The 24,939-nt window shown below is 45.9% G+C and overlaps 1 protein-coding gene across 7 annotated transcripts in view; it reads left to right on the top strand.

Moving 5' to 3' along the window:
* Positions 1-24,939, top strand: part of RELT (RELT TNF receptor) — an 82,299-nt gene that overhangs the window by 46,651 nt on the left and 10,709 nt on the right. For all 7 annotated transcript variants that reach the window (XM_081002237.1, XM_081002238.1, XM_081002242.1 and 4 more), the window contains 8 exons: positions 1,232-1,339; positions 4,681-4,859; positions 9,194-9,279; positions 13,541-13,798; positions 19,438-19,518; positions 20,846-20,927; positions 22,649-22,897; positions 24,144-24,324. In XM_081002237.1, coding sequence (XP_080858363.1) covers positions 1,232-1,339; positions 4,681-4,859; positions 9,194-9,279; positions 13,541-13,798; positions 19,438-19,518; positions 20,846-20,927; positions 22,649-22,897; positions 24,144-24,324 — 1,224 coding nt within the window. The remainder of the gene's footprint in view (positions 1-1,231; positions 1,340-4,680; positions 4,860-9,193; positions 9,280-13,540; positions 13,799-19,437; positions 19,519-20,845; positions 20,928-22,648; positions 22,898-24,143; positions 24,325-24,939) is intronic.

The following is a 24,939-nucleotide window of genomic DNA, read 5'->3' as shown; positions in this document are numbered from 1 at the left end:
CAGTGTGGACAAAAACCTACCAGTCTGGATGTGTATGGAATTGGGGACTTGGGAGAGCAGGCATCTAGTCCATCATTTCAGGAAGCAAAATCCAGCTTTGCAAGGGAAAGAAAAATCCCAGTCATTTTGCATCACCTCCAGGAACTTTCTGCAGCAGATATTTATAAAAACACACGATCACAGCAGTTGTCGACTTCTGACGACTTCACTGCATGCAAGACAGACTCTGGAGCTTCTCATTCTTTGAGGAGGTCATGGTGTGCCCTTTAGGAGTTGTTCAACTGTAAAACGGGCTCCCTCGGGAGGCAGTGAATTTTCTCTCTCAATACCATCAGAATGGCTTCCATTTCAATATATATTTTGTGTGTGTGTATTATTTTTATTAAATTTTCTGTTTTACACTTTAGAACTTTCATTTAAACAACCTCAAAATGTCAGTGACTTCCCTTCTTCTCTTTCCGTGGTTCATTTTGCATATCATAAATCCCTGCATATTTTACACAAACTAAACCATTCAGTATTCCATTATTGCATCCATCAAAACTTATTTACCGCATTTTTCGCTCTGTAAAACGCACTTTTCCCCTCCTAAAAAGTAAGGGGAAATGTGTGTGAGTCTTATGGAGCGAATGCAGGCTGCGCAGCTATCCCAGAAGCCAGAAGAGCAAGAGGGATCGGTGCGCACAAAATCCTCTTACTCTTCTGGCTTCAGGGATAGCCACGCAAAGCCTCTTGAGCAAAGAGGGAGCGCTCCTGCCTCTTCACTCAAGAGGCTTTGCATTGCTTTCTTGTTTCTTGTTCTCCTTCTCTAAAAACTAGGTGCGTCTTATGGTCGGGTGCGTCTTATGGAGCGAAAAATACGGTGCACTGTTGAATTTATCTTACTGCTGCCACGTTTTCAGGTGTACACAATTTCCCCCCATATATTCAATAAACGTTTCCCAATCTTCTCTAAATGCATGTTCTTCTTGTTCTCTTATTCTATATGTTAAGTTAGGGTTACCAGATGTCCCCGGTTCCCGGGGACAGTCCCTGGATTTGCAAATCTGTCCCCGGACAAATTCCGTCCCCGGAATGTCCCCAGATTTGCAAATCCGTTCCCGGGAAACGTGGCAGCGGCAGTCTCAGCAGCCTGGAGCCAGCCTGGTAGCGCAGTTGGCTCTGGCTGGCTTCAGGAGCTGAACACTGTGGACATCAGAGTGCCAAATTCTCTCCCTTTTGCTTTTTTCAGGCCTTCTTCTGGCACCAGGCACAAGCATGCGGCAGTCAAGAGTACTGGAGTTCCAAAGGCTACTGTGTCCCTTGCGAAGGGTGTCCTCCGGGAGAGGAGCCAGACAGGGTAAGCAAACCTATCTGAGATGTTTCCGAATGCCTGGCCTCTGCAGCCCAGCTGCATCGGTGCTGAATGGGTGCTTTTGTTTTCATCCATCCATTTAAAATCAAAGTTTCTAGTCCCTATGGACCTGAATCTACTCTTGGAGATACTTGATGCTGCTCTTGCGGGAACCTCGTGGCAAAGCCTACTGGCGTTTCCAAAACCAAAGGGGTTGCTGAATTATATTTCCCCTAAATTATGCAATTATTTGCGTCATTTCCTCAGGCAGCACAGTTCAGCACCGAAACCGCAACAACATTTATTAATGGCAAGAGAAGGCTTCCATTCACAAAATATGCTGCTGCCCCAACATGCATTCACAATAATAATAATAATAATAATAATAATAATAATAATAATAGCATTTAAAGATTATCTACAGAAACATTGCAAAATTAAAGAATGTTAGAGTGATGATGGATTGAAATAAAGTGGCTTCTAGCTATACAGGCTTTAAAGTTATATATAGATCAAGATTAAGGATTAGGATTAAAAAAGTTAAAGGAAATGGAAATCTGGTTTTTAAGAGGTAAAAATTTTAATGTTATACTATATTAAGATTAAGGATTGGGATTAAAAAAGAGGGAAAGAAATTGCTGGACAAACAAAATTGAACTGGAATACAAAAGAGGGAGGTATGAGGAGGTCCAGAAAATAAGTAAATTTAAAAATGGTGATGAAAAGGTGGTATTGTTTTTAACTGTTTTCTTTTTTGTCTTTTGTTTTTTTGTTTTGTTTTTTATTATGTATTGTGTATTTTTGAACTGTGTATTTTTCTTTTTTCTTTTTAATTTTTTTACTGATGTGTTCTTTTTATTGGAAACTCTAATAAATATCATTTAAAATAATAATAATAATAATAATAATAATAATAATAATAATAATAATAAAAGCAGTGCCAGGTTCATAGAGGGAAATGGCTTAATTTAGAAAATGTTCCTCTTTCGGTTTTGGATGCAGAATGAGAAACTGTAGTATTCTAGCATTCTTGTCTGTTTATGCTTTCGCCTAACCATGGGCAAGTAGATGTGTCTGACAAAGCTACAGCCTGAAGGTTTTACACTCGCAATTTTTAGTTTTCTTTTTTATGCTGCAGCATGCATTTCGTTCTCAGAACGGGAGCTCCTCAAAGCTGAAAAGGCCTTTCTCTGGCGAAGCATGCTGGGCCACATTTTTGTGGCTGTTCTTTTTAAGCGTTCGCTTCCAAATTGCCGCCGCGTTAGCACCGTTTTCTCCTAACTCCAGGCAGCTGTGTTCTGTAAACAAGACAGCCATTGAGCAATGTGCCTTTCAATAAACAGGGCCTACTATATTAACTGCCGCTTATTTTTCTTCCCGATGGTTGCAGTCCCTTTTGAGCAGGGTGGATTTGATTTAAATCAAATCGATTTAAATCACTAGTCAGTAAGACTTGATTTAAATCTTTTTTTTTTTTTTTTTTACAGAAAGACTCATTCTTGCTGGTATAATCTTAATATTTACAACCAGAGGAAGGTTTCATTTTTGGAATAATAAACTTTCAGAGTAGGTTTTACAGTTGTATCAAAAATTACTGATTTGGTTATACTATTAAAAATACATGACAGGTAATTATGAAATTATTGTGAGGTTTAATAAGTTAACTGTTTATATTTGGGCAACTTTTCTGCTGTGCTTTATTGGAAGGAGAAAAATAATCATTTCCTTAATAACAATTTATTTAATTAAAACAATAACATTATAGCATATGTATCCATGTTTGTTAACTGATGTGGTTAAACATGTTTAAAAAACAAAACTTAGACTGAGTTTTAGTAGACATGAAAACTTAAAACAAATTCTTATTTCCTGATGAATAGCCTCTGGACTATAATGTAACTTAAAGAGAAAACTAACTTTAGAAAGATTTTTCCTCCAAAAGCATTTTATTTTAAAAATCTGATTTAAATTAAAAAAAAAAATCCGATTAAAATTTTAAAAAATCTAATTTTTGGATTTATTTATTTTTTAAATCATTGGTTTTTATCCACCCTGCTTTAGACCTTTAGATTATACAGAAACCTGCTGCAAATGCATGCATCGATTTAACAGGAACTGTATGTCTCCGCAGAACCTGCGCCCTGTACAGCTCAGTTGCGCACTGACTGTGAGCTAATGCTCAACAGCTTCTCTCTTTTTTGCCACAATCTGATTTCCTGCTTCTCCGTCCCAAATCCCATTTCCCACTATGAAGGCCGGTAGCAAAAAAAAAGCACATCCAACTTCATCTGGGAGGAATCTTGTGCATTTCGTTCACTATTTGCAACCTTCAAGCCCAAAATCCAACCTTTTGATAGGGAACCCTCTCGCCTTCCTCGTGAGTGTTGGGATTTTCATGAAGATTCCGCCACATCCCAGAGGCGGACGTCAGTCCAACAGCTGGAAGGGAAGTGAGGTATAAGGAACTGCATCCCCTGCCTGGTTGAGCTTGTGGCATCTTAACCTTTAAAGCCCTAGGATCCTTGTACCTACGGGACCGCCTCTCCTGGTATGCCCTGTGGAGGACCTTAAGGTCCACAAATGACAACACTTTGGAGGTCCCAAGTTGCAAGGTCATTAGATTGGTCTCAACTAGGACCAGGGCCTTTTCAGTACTGGCCCCAACTTGGAACGCTCTGTCACAAGAGACCAGGGCCCTGCGGGACTTGACATCTTTCCGCAGTGCCTGCAAGACAGAGCTGTTCTGCCTGGCCTTTGGCTTGGACTCAGTCTGACCCTTATGTTTCCCTCCCCTTATGGTTTTGATCTATGGGCTACTATTAAAATGAGGCTGCATTTTAAATTGTATTTTAACCTGTATTTTAAATTCCCCACCCACCCCCATTATGTTTTTACTGTGATTTTATTGGTGTTAGCTGCCCTGAGCCCGGCTCTGGCTGGGGAGGGCAGGGTATAAATAAAATTTATTATTATTATTTTATTTTATATCAGAATGGATCAGAAACTAGCCAAGCTATCTATCCCCCTCCCCAAATCTAGTATGTATCTCACCTTACTTTTTAGCCAGACCAAATTTGTAAAGGGAGCACAACTTTATTATTATTATTATTATTATTATTATTATTATTATTATATTTGCAATGTTCAAGCCCAGAATCCAGCCTTTTAATAAGGAACCCTCTCACCCGCCTCACGAGTGTTGGGATTTCCTTGAAGATTCCGCCACATCCCAGCAGCGGACGTCAGTCCAACAGCTGGAAGGGAAGTGAGGCATAAGGAACTGCATCCCTTGCCTGGTTGAGCTTGTGGCATCTTAACTCTGCTTTTTGTTTGATTTCCCACCCTAGACATGTGGCTATGGGAAAGGACTGGGGATGATTTGCAAGGCTTGCTCTGCGGGAACCTTCTCTCCTAGCTACGGGCTGGAATTCTGTTTACTGCACACCCACTGTGAAGCCAAGAGGAGGGTCCATGCCAGCCCTGGAACAGCCGCGGCGGACACCTTGTGCGGGGACTGCATGCCCGGGTAATGCCGCTTATTGCTTTTACTGTCTGTTCTCTTGCAGGGCAGACACACCTGCGCCAAACCCTCCCGCTCTGGGGGCAGCGGAGCACCTCTCCGGCAAACACGGAGCCTTGTACGGAGAATCAGTTGGCAACACACCTCCCTGTCGGAATATAAAGTTTTGCACGAATGTGAAATGGTGGCAGGATTGGGATTTGAACTTACCGTATTTTTCGCTCCATAAGATGCACTTTTTTCTTCCAAAAATGTAAGGGGAAATGTCTGCGCGTCTTACGGAGCGAATGCACGGTCCCTGAAGCCGAATTGCCCAGGGGCGAAAAGCAGATCATGGTTTATTTGTCTTCTGAAAGAGGGAAGGGGGTGTTGAAAGGAAGCCGCTGATCGCAAGCATTCGGGAGGGAGATAAGGGAGGCTAGCAATAAAGGAGGCTGCCTGGGAGGGGGGAGGTAAAGACAGCGAACTTGCAAGGAGAGGAGACAGGAAGACGAAAGCAATGAGGAGAGAAATTAGAAGAAAAAGAGGAGCAAAAAACTGCTCCAGCTAAGGAAAAGACACCAAGGCAAACAAGAGGGAAGGGAGTGTTGAAAGGAAGCAGCTGATCAGTGGGATCGGGAGAGAGATAAGGGAGGCTAGAGATAAAGGAGGCTGTCTGGGAGGGGGGAGGTAAAAGCCCATGGATCCTCAGGATTTTAACATTGGGTCACCCCAAACACGCACGTATCCTGCAAGGAACCACCGTGCGTTGCTAAGGATTTGGGGCAAGAGGAGGGGAGAGCATTGCAGGGCAATTGTTGAGTTGAGCATGCATGCGTTTTTCCATGTGGCTCTGCATTGTGGAGGAAAGCTGGCAACCGGGCGTTGAAGCAATCTTCCCTGAAAATTATGACCGTCAATCGCCTTGTTGAGAAACCACAAGAGGCCATGACGACCACACAGCTTGTTTAAGTGTCTTGTTAAACTGTGAAACCTGCTCTCATGCGAGGCAGGGATGGCTGCCAGCCTAGATGGCTTTAAAAAGAGGATTAGGCAAACTCACAGAGGAGGCTGCTCTTGGTGGCTACCAGCCAGGAAGCCGATGCTTTTTGCCTTCACAGCTGGGAGGCCGCAATGCTTGAATTGCTGGAAACCGCAGGAAAGGACAGTTGCTCTTGCGCTCGGCTGCTGCTTGCTGGTTTTCCACAAGTCTTTGTTTGGCCACCGTTAGAACAGGATTGCGGGGCTAGATGGGCTATTGGCTGGATCCAGCAATCTCTTCTTACGTTTTTAGCAACAGCTGATTGACGCAGCCCCTGGATCTGTTTTTATTTTGCCCTTGATGGTCTTGCTAAGCCTGTTTGCAACCCTCATACAGTCATACCTCTTGTTACATTCAGTTCAGGTTACACTCTTTCAGGATACGTCCTGCGGCGACCCGGAAGTAACAGAATGGGTTACTTCCGGGTTCTGTCGCTCGCGCATGTGCAGATGCTCAAAATGACATCATGCGCAGAAGCGGCGAATCGCGGCATGCGCAGACATGGGTTGCGTTCTGCTCATGTTGTGAACGGGGCTCCGGAACGGATCCCGTTCACAACCAGAGGTACCACTGTACTTCTCTCGTGACTTAACTCTTGCCTGTGTTTTCTATGGAAATGTCCACATTCATATTCATTCTGTGCAAATGTCCATATTCGTTTCCGAGCACAATTCAAAGTGTTGGTGCAGACCTTTAAAGCCCTAAACGGCCTTGGCCCAGTACACCTGAAGGAGCATCTCCACCCCCATCGTTCAGCCCAGATACTGAGGGCCTTTTGGCGGTTCCCTCCCTGCGAGAAGTGAGCTTACAGGGAACCAGGCAGAGGGCCTTCTCGGTGGTGGCGCCCTCCCTGTGGAACGCCCTCCATCAGATGTCAAGGAAACAAACAACCACCTCACTTTTAGAAGACATCTGAAGGCAGCCCTGTTTAGGGAAGTTTTTAATGTTTGATGTTTTATTGTGTTTTTAATATTCTGTTGGGAGCCGCCCAGAGTGGCTGGGGAAACCCAGCCAGATTGGTGGCGTATTATTATTAATATTATTATTAGTTGTGCAGTGCCTGAGTAGTAGTAATAATAATAATAATAATAATTTTTATTTATACCCCGCCCTCCCCAGCCAAGACCGGGCTCAGGGCAGCTAACAGCAAATATAAAAACAATTGATTGAAATACAGCTTAAAAAACAACATTAAAATACAACATTAAAACATTAAAGTGCAGCCTCATTTCAGTGGAAACTCCATATGCTCCATATGGAGTACATATGCTCCAAAAGCCATGAGGATCTTAAACTTCCTAATTCACCCAGGAGCCAACCATTCCCAGCTTGTCTCACGTTCTTATATTCTTAAACCTGTAACAAGTTTCCAAAGAGCCCAGGTCGAAAAATCAGCGCTCCAGATTGTACAGCAGGCCGGGCTGGTGGGTAGAGGACCCTCCGATACCCCAGGGCTTAGTGGCCTGCTATTCAGTCCAGCCTCAATGCGCAACATTCCTGGGGGAGGTCAGCTGATGCCGATAAGAATCGCAGGAATGCAGGCAGAGAGGGTGTGAGTGCACAAGGAGGTCTCAATGCAATTGATACCACAGCAGTGCTGAAGTTCAAATAGGCAGGGACTCATCAGTCCCTGGGATGGCTTGGGGCATTTCAAGCAAGAATCAGAGAGGGAATAATATTTTTAGAAGGGTTGCAAACTGGGCTTCTGCCCCCCCCCCCCCACTGTATAGCCCCATTTTCAGAGCAATTATTCTTACTGGTTTTGGAAGAGGGACTGCATCCCTCTTGGACAGTACTTGATGTGTTCAGTGTCAGAGAAAGGTAGCAAGCACAGGTGTGCATAATTTTGTGGCTCTGGTGTGCCTGGGCTGGAAGTCGGGACGGGACAGAAATCCGCCTCACTTTTAAAAGGCATACAGTGGTACCTCAGGTTAAGTACTTAATTTGTTCCGGAGGTCCGTTCTTGACCTGAAACTGTTCTTAACCTGAGGTACCGCTTTAGCTAACCACTTTAGCGATTTCTGTTCTCATCCTGAAGCAAAGTTCTTAACCCGAGGTACTATTTCTGGGTTAGCGGAGTCTGTAACCTGAAGCGTCTGTAACCTGAAGCGTCTGTAACCCGCGGTACCACTGTACTTGCTAAATTCACACCTCTTCAGACTTTGCCTGTATCGAAACACCACTGTTTTTGCACTTTCTCCTAATTTTCCAGTGCGTTTTTCCAGCCAAGTAATGTGAGTGAAAATGCATGTTCTAGGGTGCAGTGTGCGTGGACTGCGTCTCTTAGTGAAAACGGCGTCCAAAAAAACCACAGAGAGAGAGAGTGAATGAGAAGTGCTTGCAAAAATGTGTATTCTGGGCCAATTTTGCAATAATGAGAACAGGAGCAGGGGGAGAAAGCAAGCTGAATGAGTAGAACTGAGAAAAGGAGAAACCAGTATTGAGATGTTCCCATTCCTAGCCGGAAATGCTATCAGGGTTGGGGACACCTGAAAGTTTACGATCGCCCGCGAAGGGAGTCCTTGTGGAGAGGCAGCAAAGCAACACTTCCGAAATGCCGCAGTCTGCAAAACTGCGTACCAGGAAGAGCCGGAATCCCAACATCTTGATGGGAAACCAGTGAGGAGGAAGTGATGGGGCAGGAACCAGTGATTCATCGCCAGCTCTTGGCTGAACTCAGCCTGCTGTGATTAAGGGAGGAGGGAGAAACTAGTTGACCCCTTAGTCACGTTTTTTTGCTCACTCCGGGCTGCTGATTAATCCAAATTCCCCCCGTCGATTTTGCAGAGAGTGGAAAAGGAGATTCTCGCCACCCTTGCCTTTTCCCTTATCCTCTAGCATTTTCAGTGGGATTTTTCCCTCTGTCCCCCAGTGCAGCATAAGATTTTGCACCTCTTTTAGCCACACGGGAGTCCTGCGAAGACTTTGCACCTCTTTTAGCAGTTATCGGATGGGACTTATGGGATACTTTTGGGTTGCTGTGACTTATAAGTGCAGCAGCAGAAGATAAAGTGAGGATAACGGCAACCAGCGCCGGATTTAGGTTCGATGAGGCCCTCAGCTACTGAAGGTAAAGGGCCCTTTATATGTCCAGCTGTCCTTTGTCAACAACAAATTGTCACTGTTTTTGTTGTTGTTGTTGAACATATGCTGTGTGGTAATTAATATCAAATTGTCTTAAGTGAAAGCAGCTAAGAAATTTCAACATCTGGAGGGGACCTGCTAGGAATCTTTGTCCTGGTGGGATACGCCGGTGTCTCTGAGGCATCTCTGAGATACCAGCCTTTAACCTGATCAGCTCTCTTCTTTCCATCCACAGATATTATAGCCCTGAAGGTGAGACAGACCCAAACGCCACCTGCCTGCCTTGTTTGTCTGCCCCCAAAGGCCTCCCAGGATGCTCAGGTGAGAGCAAAAAGATGGCGGAGGTGCAAAAAGGGAACGTTTTATTTCCATTCAAGCTGGAGAGGGAAGGAGCTGGCTGGGCATGGTCTGCAGGTTAGGTTGTCTTGCCAAAGTGAAGCAGCTCAGGGCCCGGGTGGGAGATCACCTGGGTCACCTTCAGTTCTTTGATGGACGACTTGGAACCAAGTGACATAAAAGATGCTCTCCTCAGCAACTGTGCTCCTCAGGTGTGGCACTGCTGAGAGTACCAGGTTCCCCAGAGGTGCGCTTAGCTTGTCCTAGAAAAGAGGCTTTTAGTGTTGCAGCTCCAGCCCTCTGGAATCATTTGCCAGCTGGAATAAGACAAGCGCCTCACATTGTGATATTTAGCAACCTCCGGAAGATGGTTTTGTTTAAAAAGGCTTTCCCTGAAGTGTGAGCCAGTCGTTGGATGGGGGATTGCAAGTTGAGATTCCTGCATTGCAGGGGGTTGGAAATAATAATAATAATAATAATAATAATAATAATAATAATAATAATAATTTTATACCCCACCATCTGGCTGGGCTTCCCCAGCCACTCTGGGCGGCTTCCAACAGATTATTAAAATAATACAGTAATGCATCAAACATTAAAAGCTTCCCTAAACAGGGCTGCCTTCAGGTGTCTTCTAAAAGTCTGGTAGTTGTTCTCTTTGACATCTAGATGACCCTTGGGGTATTTTCCAACTTGACGATTTTATGCAATGGGATAAAATTGCAGAAATAGTTCCTCCACTTTTCATTCATTGAATTTGTAATCTTTTGCATTTTATCTTGTATACCATGGTGGTAGCTCTGTTTACAAAATCTCCAAAGCAATAAATGAAATGTAAAGGGCAAAGTAAAGGTAAAGAGACCCCTGACCATTAGGTCCAGTCGTGACCGACTCTGGGGTTGCGGCGCTCATCTCGCTTTATTGGCCGAGGGAGCCGGCATACAGCTTCCGGGGCATGTGGCCAGCATGACTAAGCCGCTTCTGGCGAACCAGAGCAGCGCACAGAAACACCGTTTACCTTCCCGCCGGAGCGGTACCTATTTATCTACTTGCACTTTGATGTGCTTTCGAACTGCTAGGTTGGCAGGAGCAGGGACTGAGCAACGGGAGCTCACCCTGTCACGGGGATTCGAACCGCCGACCAGTGGCGTAGCGTGGGGGGTGCAGGGGGGCCGGCCGCACCGGGTGCAACATCTGGGGGGGCGCTCACACTCGCAGCTCTCTGCCCCCTGCTAAAATCCACGGGTTAGGGTGCGCAAATTACTTGCCTTGCCCCGGGTGCTGACAACCCACGCTACGCCACTGCCGCCGACCTTCTGATTGGCAAGTCCTAGGCTCTGTGGTTTAACCCACAGCGCCACCCGCGTCCCCTAAAGGGCAGAGTACAAGCGTACTAATAAATATTACGGCAGTTGAAAGAGCCTCAGAGTCTGGAACTTCATAGGGAGAGGCAAGAAATGCGAGTTGACTGCTGCTCCTTTCTTATTCTTTTCCTGGGAAAGTTGAGTTGCGTTGAAATGTGGGGCGTGATGTCATTGCCCCAAATGCTCCCTTCCCCATGTGAGTGGCAGTGGGAGAATATTCCATGCAGTGATACCATGTCATGACTTGCCTTAATGTGACATGTTAATGTTACTGGGACAAATATATTTATTTAAAAATAAAAACCCAAGAGTCCCAGGATAGAGTTGCTAAATTTCTGGTTTTTGTCTATTTCTCTCTGATTATTATTTTTCTATATTATCATTAGCTGCCCTCCACCCTCTGATCCCAGGGTGGAGTACCACAGTTCAAAATACATCATCGGAAACCGTTTAAAACAAATTAGAATCACGAAAACAGGGCAGGTCCTAAAAACAGTCAACAGGGTGTATATAACAGCGCACTGAGTGGAACTTGATGGCTTGTGAAGGATTAATTACAACTTGGTATTCTCTCTTGTGTCACACGAAGAAAAGTTGATTATAGTGAATCATGCTAATTCTCTTTGGCTTGTGGGTACACCTTTGGTATACCTCAGCGTGTCTCAGTGCATGTGCAAACCTTGAGATTTCCTGGGTGGGTCTGAGAGATTTTTTGAAACCTGTGTCTCTTTCAAATCGGAACCTGTGAAGGCGGTGAAGGTCCTGTGTGAGTGTCTGGAGGCGGTTGGAGGATGGATGGCGGTTAACAGATTGAGGTTGAATCCTGACAAGACAGAAGTACTGTTTTGGGGGGACAGGAGGTGGGTGTGGGGGACTCCCTGGTCGTGAATGGGGTAACTTTGCCCCTGAAGGACCAGGTGTGCAGTCTGGAAGTCATTTTGGGACTGTCCATGGACTGTCCACAGCTGTCCATGGCAGCGCCATAAGCTCCATCTAGTACGCAGGCTGAGCCCCTATCTGCCCGCAGTCTGTCTCACCAGAGTGGTGCATGCTCTAGTTATCTCCCACTTGGACTACTGCAATGCGCTCTAAGTGGGGCTACCTTTGAAGGTGACCCAGAAACTACAACTAATCCAGAATGCGGCAGCTAGACTGGTGACTGGGAGCGGCCATCAAGACCACATAACACTGGTCCTGAAAGACCTACATTGGCTCCCAGTATGTTTCCGAGCACAATTCAAAGTGTTGGTGCTGACCTTGAAAGCCCTAAACGGCCTCGGCCCAGTATACCTGAAGGAGTGTCTCCACCTCCATAGTTCTGCCCGGACACTGAGGTCCAGCGCCAAGGGCCTTCTGGTGGTTCCCTGGTTGCGAGAAGCCAAGTTACAGGGAACCAGGCAGAGGACCTTCTTGGTAGTGGCACCCGCCCTGTGGAACGCCCTCCCACCAGATGTCAAAGAGAAAAATAACTACCAAACTTTTAGAAGACATCTGAAGGCAGCCCTGCTTAGGGAAGCTTTGAATGTTTAATAGGTTATTGTATTTTAGTGTTTTGCTAGAAGCCGCCCAGAGTGGCTAGGGAAACCCAGCCAGATGGGCAGGGTATAAATAATAAATTATTATTATTATTATTATTATTATTATTAATTTATTACTCTGAACAAGGTGGTGTAGAAAGGCAGGAAATTCCAACCCCTGGGATTCCCAATTCCACCTCTGTGTAGTCTGGCTGTCAAATACCAGAACACGTCCGAGGAGCGCATTGCGGTTCCTTACAACACGAGGTGCGAAAGCATCACGGCTAGTCAGACATAGGTTGCAACAGGAATTTCTGCAGGGCAGATCGTGGCAATAATTGTTGATACCCAAATGTTGAAAAACTCGTGGTTGAGTCATCCGTCAGGCATGCCTGTGTGGCAAAGGCAGGTTGTAAAATTCTGCCACAAGCATGCATTCTAATGAACACCCAGAAATGATCTCCAGGTGAAATGTGGATTTTGTTTTAAGTAAGAACAACCAGGATGTGATGTCAAAGGGTGTTTTAATTTGATTGCACGCCCTGTGCCGTTAACACCACTGCTTTGCTTCCAGATGCCTAAAAGGCATTTGACACAATGGAATGGGCTTGGTTGTTTTTATGTTGTCAACCGCTCTGTGACCTTCAGATGAAGGGCAGCATATAAGTTTGATAAATAATAAAATAAAGTAAATAATAATAAAGCCTTTGAGTGTCTCGGCTTAAAGAGAGGGGACCCATGAAGGTCAGCTGTGCTTTCAAAGCCTACTGTAAGTGAGCATCAAGGAAAAGGGAGGATCTGGGAATTGCTGGTTTCTTTCCCCATAAAATTAAATGAAAGCTTTTAGAACACATATCCAACAAACAACATAAAAATACAATTATGAAGAATCTCCTGGACTTCCCTCCTCCCCTTTGTGGGTCCTGTGGTTCTTGCATCTTTTGTGATTATCCAAACCTTTTACTTCTCCATTATATCCAAAATTCACCACTGAACTACAAGTGTTATTCCAATCCTACGAACGATGTTAACCGTTTTCAATGGTTTGTAAGATGAATTATGAATTTCCCCCATTCCTTATTAAAACTTTGGTCTTCCTGATTTCTAATTCTTCCGGTTATTTTGGTCATTTCAGCATAATCCATCAATTTAACCTGCCGTTCTTTTCTGGGACTTGTTGTAGGGAGCTGGAATGGTAAAGTCCAAATGCCTGGTTTCCATTGGGACTGGGATGGCAGAAGGCAGGGAGCCCATCAGTTGTTGGAGCTGGAGCCAAGGACAGGGAGGGGGTCACCCCACGGCTGGTGGTACGTTCTGGTTGATCTCGTGATGCCACCAACGTCTCCCAATTCCTTACCCTCTCAGGATCCAGGAAGTGGCTGACCCGCCTGGCACGCAACGCCGAAGCTCTGCAGAGGCGGGACAACAAGATGGCTGCCAACAGAACCCGAGAGGGGAAGCCGGAGGAGAGCGCCACCCAGTACGCCGTCTTGGCCATTGTCCCGGTCTTCTGCGTGATGGGCCTGCTAGGGATCCTCTTCTGCAACCTGTTGATGAAGAAAGGCTATCACTGCACCGCCCACAAGGACACGGACGAGGAGGGGGCCAAATCCGAGAGGAACGGTGAGCCAGGGCAGGGCCAGGGTGGGATGTGAGCTCTTCTGGATTATGATCAGGAAATCTCCATTGGCGCTCCCTGTATTTCAAATCATCGCATTTTGCAAGCGGGGCGGAGTGCACTTTTCAGGGAGCTATTAAGGCAATAGAGTAATTTTTGTTTGTTTGTTTATTATTTGTACCCTGCCCATCTGGCCGGGCCTCCCCAGCCACTCTGGGCAGCTCCCAACAGAATATAAAAAACACGATAAAACATCAAACATTAAAAACTTCCCTAAACAGGGCTGCCTTCAGATGTTTTCTAAAAGTCAAATAGTTGTTTATTTCCTTGACATGTGATGATAGGGCGTTCCACAGGGCGGGCGCCACCACCGAGAAGGCCCTCTGCCTGGTTATTATTCAAGGTATAATAATTCCTTTTAATTCTGCTTCCAAACTGTTATTCAATCCAGTTACAATCCAATCTTAATAATAATCCCTTATACAACAGCTACCGTGTTCTAACTTCAATTTGTGTTGACACATTTAATAACTTATGATCTGCAAGTGAAGTTCTCCTTTCTTCTTCCTGTGTGTTGTATCACCTCTTAGAGGACAAATGCCAGCTCGCTCGGCCTGAAAGCAAGACGAGCGCCACAACCCCATAGTCACCTTTGACTGGACTTAACTGTCCAGGGGTCCTTTAAAAAAGGTAAAGGTACCCCTGACCATTATGTCCAGTCGCGGACAACTCTGGGGTTGTGCGCTCATCTCACTCTATAGGCCGAGGGAGCAGACGTTTGTCCGCAGACAGCTTCCAGGTCATGTGGGCAACATGACTAAGCCGCTTCTGGCGAACCAGAGCAGCGCACGGAAACGCCGTTTACCTTCCCGCCGCAACAGTACCTATTTATCTACATGCACTGGTGTGCTTTCGAACTGCTAGGTTGGCAGGAGCTGGGACTGAGCAATGGGAGCTCACCTCGTCGCGGGGATTCAAACTGTTGACCTTCCAATCAGCAAGTCCTAGGCTCAGTGGTTTGGACCACAGCGCCACCCGTGTCCCCCGGGGTCCTTTACCTTTACCTATTATGGCGTCAGTGAACTGTTGCAGAATAGACCCACAACAGAGCACCAACTTCCTGTGCAGTAAAACAAGAAAGCGAGGCGCAGGTCTCAGGAACTCTTTTGCTGAGACCTCGGAGGGTCATTGCTGGAGCAGATTGTACACTTGCAGCTAGATGAGCTGGCTCGATGCAAGAGGGCTGTATCCGTTTCCTTCTGGTGTAGCAAGAAGGACAGGCTGCATGCTCATCTTGGGTGAAGATCCTGCACCCTTCTTCCTAGACATTGCTTAAAAGCAGTTCTGCCCTTGGCTGCAAAGTCTGCCAGCGGCAGAGCTTTTGTGGTGCATCACCTATTCAAGGCACGTGCCCGTTCTGAAGGCGTTGGTCGTATCGGGGAGTGTCCATTTGCTTCTTTAAAGCTGTCATCTGTACAAACAGTCATAATCTCCTTTGTGCTCTTTGTTGTGTGTTGGTCGGTCCTGCTGTGCTTGTTCTACTCTGCCTATGGGCAAGGTAGAAAGACTCAGCCAAAGAAAGGCTGCCGAGATAGGGCCGGATTTAGGTTTGATGAGGCCCTAAGCTACTGGAGGTAATGGGGCCCTTTATATGTCCAGCTGTCCTTTGTCAACAACAAATTGTCACTGTTTTTTGCGTTGAATATATGCTATATGGTAACTTATGGACCTGATAGGTATCTCAAGCCGTTTGCACATGTTGCCATGCAGCCAGTCCATGCAGAATGGAGGCACCCTATACAGTGGTACCTCGGTTTACCAACTTAATCCGTTCGTGAAGTCCGTTCTTAAACCAAATCCATTCTTTCCCTAATGAGGCCTCCCGCCACCAGTGCCCTTCCACTGTTCAGCTTCCGTTTGTTATTGTTGTTGTTGTTTAGTCGTGTCCGACTCTTCGTGCCCCCCTGGACCAGAGCACGCCAGGCACTCCTGTCTTCCACTGTCTCCTGCAGTTTGGTCAAACTCATGCTGGTAGCTTCGAGAACACTGTCCAACCATCTCGTCCTCTGTCGTCCCCTTCTCCTTGTGCCCTCCATCTTTCCCAACATCAGGGTCTTTTCCAGGGAGTCTTCTCTTCTCATGAGGTGGCCAAAGTATTGGAGCCTCAGCTTCAGGATCTGTCCTTCCAGTGAGCCCTCAGGGCTGATTTCCTTCAGAATGGATCAGTTTGATCTTCTTGCAGTCCATTGGACTCTCAAGAGTCTCCTCCAGCACCAGAATTCAAAAGCATCCATTCTTCGGCGATCAGCCTTCTTTATGGTCCAGCTCTCACTTCCATACATCACTACTGGGAAAACCATAGCTTTAACTAGACGGACCTTTGTTGGCAAGGTGATATCTCTGCTTTTTAAGATGCTGTCTAGGTTTGTCATTGCTTTTCTCCCAAGAAGCAGACGTCTTTTAATTTTGTGACTGCTGTCACCGTCTTCCGTTCGTAGACCGAGGTAAAGTTCACAAACCGGAACACTACTTCCGGTTTTGCGGAGTTCGTAAACCGAACAGTTCGTAAACAGGACTGTTTGTAAACCGAGGTACCACTGTATATAGAAATGAGCAAACCAGTGATATTTTAGGGAGCAGGCTAGCAGGCAGGGCCCATGACTTATTGTATCTTTCGCTCTATAAGATGCACCAGACCACAAGACGCACCTAGTTTTTGGAGGAGGAAAACAAGAAAAAAAATATTCTGAATCTCAGAAGCCAGAACAGCAAGAGGGATCGCTGCGCAGCGAAAGCAGCAATCCCTCTTGCTGTTCTGGCTTCTGGGATAGCTGCGCAGCCTGCATTCGCTCCATAAGACGCACACACATTTCCCCTTACTTTTCAGGAGGGAAAAAGTGAGTCTTATAGAGCAAAACAGTACATCATAGGAGCCTACACAACACAAAACTCTGTTTCTGTATGTAGGTTTTATTTGTTTTTTATCTTATATTTTGGAAATTTACATCCCGTTTCCCTTTAATTTTTTTTGGGGGGGGGGGCCAAGAGAGCTTGTTTTGCTTATACATAAATCTGGCACTGGCCAAGTGCCACCACAGCCAGCATTGCTGCCTCAGGGGAGGAAGAGAGTGTCAGAGGAAGAGGATTTGGCCAAGGGGGAAGCCCAGATTTCACTGGCAAGGCTGCAGCTGTGAGACCGGGAACCCTGTGCATAAGTCCATCCCCACTATGAGGTCATTGTTGACTCAGGAAGGTCCTAAGGAGTTGCTGGGCTCCTGAACTCCACCACAGCATCTCCAGAAATTGTCCCCCTCCCTCTTGTATTACCAGCAACAAGGAGGCTATTAAATTCAAATCACAAAACCTTTGCTCACAATTTTGGGGCAAAGCTTGTGTTAAGCCAAGTAGCATTACTCAAGAGTGAAACATAACTGCAATGAGGGTGTTTCTTTGTTTCATAGCAAATACATAAAGATGGGACACATCGGAGCTAGGCTTTTATTATTTCTATTTATGGTAAAAAGAAACAACTAACCTCAAGGCAGTTTACAGAAGAAGAAAGACAAAACAATAAAGTTATCAAGAAGAAGAAGAAAACGACACTAATTTCGAAAAGTTAAAATAGCAGATTAAAACTCACATAAACTTTCTAAACATCTGGGTAGACTTTTCTAAACAGGAATGCTTTCAGCAGCTGTCAAAAATAGTACAGCAAAGGCACCTGAGATCAATAGGCAGGGCGTTCCAGAGTTTTAGGTGCTGCCACACTAAAAGACCAAGTTCCTACAAATGTGGGACAGGTATGTGGCACCTGCATTGGTGCCAGTTGCTCTGACAGAAGCAATTGAGAGGACATATATTGTATGGTTGCCGGACATATGGCAGCCCATGTTTGCAGTGTAGATTTTGGCGATGTTCATTTAAAATACAGTGGAACCACAGGTTGTGAACGTGATCCGTGCAGGGGGCACGTTCACAACCCACAGTACCACCTCTGCACACGCACATGACGTGATTCGGCGCTTCTGCGCATGTGCAAAGAGCGATTTAGCACTTCTGCACATGTGCAGGCGCCGGAAGTAACCTGAAAACGTGTAACCCACCGCAACAAAACAACAGGAGTGCGTCTATTGTGAATTTGACTTGTATCTCTCTCAGGTCACACTCCTGAGATTTAAATCCTGCCTGTGAGTCATTTTAATAAACCATCTTGATCATTTATTTTCATCCGTCCCTTCTATTAAAAGTACCCAAAGCGGCGTAGCATCTAATAATAAAGCCGTGTCATATAATCGAGAACAGTGTAAGTACAATTAAGAAAGCAGTTTCTGCAGTCTCTAACAGAGAATGCATAATAATATGCAGTCACCATTTGTTTTTTAAGAAGATATGCCTCCTAGCAGAAAGGACAAGGGATGTTACACTTTGAAACTGCCAGCAATAAAACCAGGGGTGTTAGGCACTCTGTGAACATAAAAATGCCTTCGGTTTCTGGTGTAGGAGACGCAAAAAGGAGTCTGGTTCACGTCAGTCTGGGGCATTCCAGAGCAGAAACACCACCACAGAAAAGGGGTTTTTCTCTCTCTCCGTCTTGGCTTAATTTACATCACAGGGTGGTTGTAAGGGAGGAGGTGAAACTGGTTTGGCAATATGGGGTATTCCAGAGCCCATATAGAGTCCTTAAGTGCGTTACCTGTCAGCAGGCACGGGTTGCGATTCGGTGCTTCTGCCCATGAACGACCGCCGAAACCCGGAAGCAATCCATTCTGGTACTTCCAGGTTTTGGCGGTCCGTAACCCAAAAAAACGCAGCCTGAAGCGTCTGTAACCCGAGGTATGACTGTATTTACACCTCCATGTCAGTCTGTTATCCACATTTGTTATCTGTCTAAAATGCCCATAGTCTTTGTTACTTTACAAGTGAGATTAAAATCCTGCTAATGTTCTCATCTGCTTACAATGGTCTCCTGAGCAGATTATATTTCCCCCCAATAATAATAATAATAAACTACTACATAAATAAGGGACGTGGGTGGCGCTGTGGGTTAAACCACGGAGCCTAGGGTTTACCAATCGGAAGGTTGGCAGTTCGAATCCCTGCGACGGGGAGAGCTCCTGTTGCTCGTCCCTGCTCCTGCCAACCTAGCAGTTAGAAAGCACGTCAAATTGCAAGTAGATAAATAGGCACCGCTCTGGCAGGAAGGTAAACGGCGTTTCCGTGCGCTGCTCTGGTTCGCCAGAAGCGGCTTAGTCCTGCTGGCCACATGACCCGGAAGCTGTACGCCGGCTCCCTCGGCCAGTAAAGCGAGATGAGCGCCACAACCCCAGAGTCGTCCGCGACTGGACCTAATCAGGGGTCCCTTTACCTTTTACTGCATAAATAACCAAACAGGTAAATAAAAACAACTGAATAAAAACAACTGAAGCCAGTGCCACTGTATTTGCCAAGTCAGCTTGTGGGCCAAAATTCTGCGTAAAAAGATATTCTGTAAATAAAAATGTTATCGCTGCACAAAGTACAAATGAGCCTTCCTGTAGTTCCAGGGACTGATTTGCTTTACCTACCTTTTTGACTCCGCTGGCTTCAGAGCAGGTCAGCAAAGCCAGGGAGAGCGTTTTTCATCCTGCCGTCCTTTTCTCCTTAGGGAATAGTCCTGCCTACAGAATAGAAGATGCCAACGAAGACACCATTGGGGTTCTGGTGCGTCTGATCACGGAGAAGAAAGGTGAGCCTTGCGCAGGAAAGAGGGGGGCCGGGAACCTTTGCTTTATCTGTTTGTTATGGGTGGTCAAAGTCCCTCCGCCTTGAGCCCCGTTCACTGGCAAGCTGAGTGCCAGAGCCTCTGCCTGCATGTGTAGGAATGTTCAGGGTGGCAGGAGAGGATAAGGTAAAGGGACCCCTGACCGTTAGGTCCAGTCGTGACCGACTCTGGGGTTGCGGCGCTCATCTTGCTTTATTGGCCGAGGGAGCCAGCATACAGCTTCCGGGTCATGTGGCCAGCATGACTAAGCCGCTTCTGGCGAACCAGAGCAGCGCATGGAAATGCCGTTTACCTTCCCGCCAGAATGGTACCTATTTATCTACTTACACTGGCGTGCTTTCGAAGTGCTACGTGGGCAGGAGCAGGGACTGAGCAACGGGAGCTCACCCGGTCGCAGGGATTCGAACCGCTGACCTTCTGATCGGCAAGTCCTAGGCTCTGTGGTTTAACCCACAGCACCATCCGCGTCCCTAGGAGAGGATATATTGCTTATTAATATCCTTCCCAACTTGTGCCAGCAAGTTCCTTTACTTAGCAGAGCTTACATTCCCCTTTACACAGCAGAAAACTTGTTACAAGTCTTTACAGAAGATTGGAAGAAGTATATGAATTATTTGAAGAGCAACTGTCATCAACAAATTACGCTAGTAGGACTACAAGAAGGAGAAATAGACGAAGTGTTACAAAGTAGAAAAAGATTGAGATATTGGTTATGAGTTTGAAATGTAATAAGGAAAATAAGAAATGCATACTAAGAGATTAGATTGGAAAATTTTCAGACAGGATCGATGGAAGTCAAAAATTTGAATAAGATGTAAAAGTATGTTTAATTACTGTTGAAAATGATATGTTAAAAAAAACTAATAAAAAGTTATATTTAAAAAGAAAAGAAAAAAGAAAACTTGTTGCAAACTCGTGTGAGTTTCATAAGACAATACGCAATTCAGTCTGGCTTGCCCAGGTTGAAATGCGTTACAATATTTTCCTGGTAAGACCCCTTGAATCCCTCCTGAAAGAATAAAGACACCACAGTCTTACTCATAAGTAACAAAAAGAAAGTTTACTCGGGATCAGGCAGAGCACAGTGAGATCCCTGAAGGCAGCCTTTAGGCTTAAAGTTACAAGCGTATGCAAACAGGTTTACCCCATAAATGAAGACACCTTAATGAGGACTAGTGGGCTTGCTAGGCTTCATGTTGCACCAATGACTCTCTTCCTCCTCCTTTTTCGCCTCCTGTTCAACGGCTCTGCTTTATTTCCCCTCCCTGTCCCTCTCATTTGCCGCCGACAGAGAACGCCGCAGTCTTGGAGGAGATGCTGAAAGATTATCACAGCAAGCAGGTCTTGCAGCCCATCTATAAGCCCGTCAACAAGTAAGAAGGATGGCTTTTTCTTTGCTCAATTGATCGTTTTATTACGGCCATAGACCAGTAGTTTTAAAAATTAGCTAAAATACAAAATTGTAAACGCAAGAATGAACGAATGAATGAAACTTTATTTGCGTCAGCCGTCGCCCACAGCAACAAAAGAACATTGTGATATACATAGAACAAAATAAAGAGTTGATTATATAAAAGCAAGATATCTGGACCTTTTCCCTCTCCTGCTGCCCCCTCTCATCGCTCCTCGTTAGAGAAACGGGGCCATTTATGTGAACAGTTTGGACTACAAAGAGATGGCCCCCTATCTAAAAAGAGAGAATCACATAAGCCATGGCTCGCTCCTCTTTGTGGCTGAGCTATAAACAGGGAAGTTTTAGTGTTTGACTTTTTATCGAGTTTTTAATATTCTGTTGGGAGCCACCCAGAGTGGCAGGGGAGACCCAGCCAGCTGGGCGGGGTATAAATATTATTATTATTATTATTATTATTATTATGGCTCATCTTAAACTTTGCTAAATGTAACTGCATCTCAATAATTTATTTTTTTCGACTTAATATCCTCTGTGTATTGTTTGCATGCTTGTGTCTTGGTTTGTATGTGTCTTGTGAGAGGCTCCCTGGATGATATTATTATTATTATTACCCAGGGAGCCTCATGACTGGGGACTAGACTCAGTTCCCCTCTCTGACTGCTTCATCATCCTGTATTTTTATGGTGTGAACTGCCCAGAGATCTATGGATGAAGGGCGGTAAACAAATAATAATAATAATAATAATAATAATAATAATAATAATAATAATAATATTCCTGGTTCTCAACAACCAGATTCACCCATTACATTTTTTGCCCACGATGCAGCAGATTGAGGAATAGAGTGGCACAGACACTGAAAAAGGATGTAATATTAAGCTGAACCTTTTGTTGAACCTCTACGGGACCGCCTCTCCTGGTCTGCTCCGCAGAGGACCTTAAGGTCCACGAATAACCATAGTTTAGAGGTCCCTGGCCCTAAGGAAGTCAATTATCCTCCACCAGGGCCAGGGCCTTCTCAGTGATGGCTCCGACCTGGTGGAATTCTCTGTCCCACGAGACCAGGGCCCTTCAGGATTTAACTTCCTTCCGTCGGGCCTGTAAGACAGAGCTATTCCGCCTGGCCTTTAATTTGAATTCAGCCTTATCTTTTATTTCCCTTCTCTTCTCTCCCCCTCCCCTTTTATGAAGATCACTCGCTCTGAGACCCCACAGCTAATTCTCCCCTGGCCTCCTCGCTGGCCCAAGTAGGACCAATTCAGCCAGCTAGCCCTGGTAACTATCTAATGCTCTATTAGATGGATTTCCCCCAAATTGATTTCTGAACTTTGAATTTTATTGTTATTCGTGTTTTTTTACTGTATTTTATGCTGCTTTTACAATTAAGTGTTTTAAATTTGTTGTTAGCCGCTCTGAGCCCGGTTTTTGAACCGGGAAGGGCGGGGTATAAATAAAAAAATATTATTATTATTAGGAGTAAAACCTTAGAATTGTAGAAATGGAAGGGAACCCCAAAGGTCATCCAGTCCAACCCCCCTGGCGTGAAGGAGTTGATGGAGTGATTCCTGGCCTAACATGATCAAGTTGGGTGGTGAACCTGTGGGGTGGCCTTTGAGGGGGTCTCTGTTCTCTCCTCTAACGGTGGTCCTTTCCCCCTCTCATCCCCCTACCCCCACTTAGGCTGCATCTCCTGCCTCAGTTGCCCCACATTTGCAGGCACCAGCACCACCTGCACACAGTCCAAGGCTTGGCCACCCGCCCGGGCCCCACCTGCACCCGGTGCAGCCAGAAGAAGTGGCCGGAGGTGCTGCCCTCGGCAGAAGCCACGCCGGCCACCTCCATCGCTCCTGGCAGCGCCACCGCAAAGCTTGCGAAGCCCGGAGGCAAGGCTGGCAGGCCGGCAGAGATCACCATCCTCTCCGTGGGCAGGTGAGTCACGGAACAGGCCGCTCCACGCTCTGCGATTGTACTTGCAAAGCTCAGGCACTTGGTGTCCCGGAAACTACCATTTTGTTCGAGTCAAGTTTCTAGTCCTTAAGATTGCAAAGGCAGGCCTCGAAGCTACAAGGCTCTGCTGCGTTTCCTCCCAATGGCAGCTCTGAATTCCCTAATGCTCGGATCAGGGCCACCCTCGGGAAAACAACACAGGAACGGGCCTTTTCGGTGGTGGCTCCCTGTCTCTGGAATGATCTCCCCAGAACTCAGTATAAAAAAATACATCTATATATCTTTCCTTTCTCCTCCTGTGATGGAACGCCTATTTGCGGACTTCCCTGGCTTTTTTCTGGCCCATGTAGGACCAGTCTGGAAAGTTAGCCTTGGTGAAGACTTGACGTTTTCATCCCCCAAAAAGTTTTTGATTTGAGTTTCCATTGAAATGAGGCTGTGTTTTAATGTTGTATTTTAATCTTGTTTTTAAGTTGTATGTCAATCAATTTGTTTTTGTATCGGGCGTTAGCCGCCCTGAGCCTGGTCTTGGCTGGGGAGGATGGGGTATAAATAAAATTTATTATTATTTATTATTATATATACACACCAAGCAGGACACGGGTGGCGCTGTGGGTTAAACCACAGAGCCTAGGGCTTGCCAATCAGAAGGTCGGTGGTTCGAATCCCCGCGACGGGGTGAGCTCCCGTTGCTCGGTCCCTGCTCCTGCCAACCTAGCAGTTCGAAAGCAGTTCAACGTGCAAGTAGATTAATAGGTACCGCTCCGGCGGGAAGGTAAACAGCGTTTCTGTGTGCTGCTCTGGTTCGCCAGAAGCGGCTTAGTCATGCTGGCCACATGACCCGGAAGCTGTATGCTGGCTCCCTCGGCCAATAAAGCGAGATGAGCACCGCAACCCCGGAGTCGGCCACGACTGGACCTAATGGTCAGGGGTCCCTTTATCTTTACTATACACACCAAAGGGGCACCATTGAGGCTCCCAGCCTGTGTGTATTTACACAAATATGCATGGGTGGGTCTTTGACCAAACTGGGTCTTTGACCCGGGTGAAATAAAGCCTATTTTCAACCCCTGATTCACACAGACAAGGGGCCGCTGACTCTGCTTGCTGCGCTCCCCAGCCCTGCCTTCCCTGGAAAACTGCGGAGCGTGACAACCACCTTACCTTTCTATGTATATAGCAAGATAAGATACACCATTTATATACGGTGTTTTGTTTTGTGGCCCAGGTTCCGCGTGGCTCGTATCCCCGAGCAGAAGCCCAGCCCCTCGGAAGTGAAAACCGTTTCGGAGAGCGTGGGGGCCGAGCCCGCTGAGCCACCCTATGCCTGCCTCGTCCCGGAGGAAAAGCCACTGGTCAGCAACGGAGTGAAGCCGAAATGGCTTACGACGGCAGATGGCCGACAAGAGGTGAGTGGGAGCGGCTGGGAAATCTCGAACACTGAACACACGCTCTCTGGACCGAGGGCCTTAGAGCCTGCAAGGCTCTTTTCTGAGAGAAGCTGGTCTGATTTAAGGAAATTTCTGCCCTCCCTTTTGGCAACGAGGAGCAAAAGTCCCTTGAGGCAGCTTCTAGATTAAAAGGCAGGAACGCAGGAAGCCAAGAAATACTTTAAAATGGCTCGAACAGCAGTAGGAGAGGAGCGCAGAATGACCAGGTCGTTTAAAAAGGGCCGTGATGGAGCAGGAGGGGAAACTAATATGAATTTAGAATCCTGGTGAAATTTCCTGTCTATTTGTGTGTCACTGATTGATTGATTGATTGATTGATTGATGCGTTCTTTAAAGACATATCTATCTTGAAAGAAGCCAACTGAGGTTTCTTCCCCCCTTGCAAATTATTATTGTTATTGTTATTATTATTATTATTATTATTATTATTATTATTATTATTATTTATACCCTGCGCATCTGGCTGGGTTTCCCCAGGCACTCTGGGCGGCTTCCAACCAAATATTAAAAACAATACAGCGTCAAACATTAAAAACTTCCCTAAACAGGGCCGCCTTCAGTTGTCTTTTAAAA

The sequence above is a fragment of the Podarcis pityusensis genome (genome assembly GCF_964106645.2).
Source record: "Podarcis pityusensis genome assembly, chromosome: 4".
NCBI lineage: Eukaryota > Metazoa > Chordata > Lepidosauria > Squamata > Lacertidae > Podarcis > Podarcis pityusensis.
Note: the sequence above shows the minus strand (reverse complement) of the source record. Positions and strands in the feature narration are given on the sequence as shown.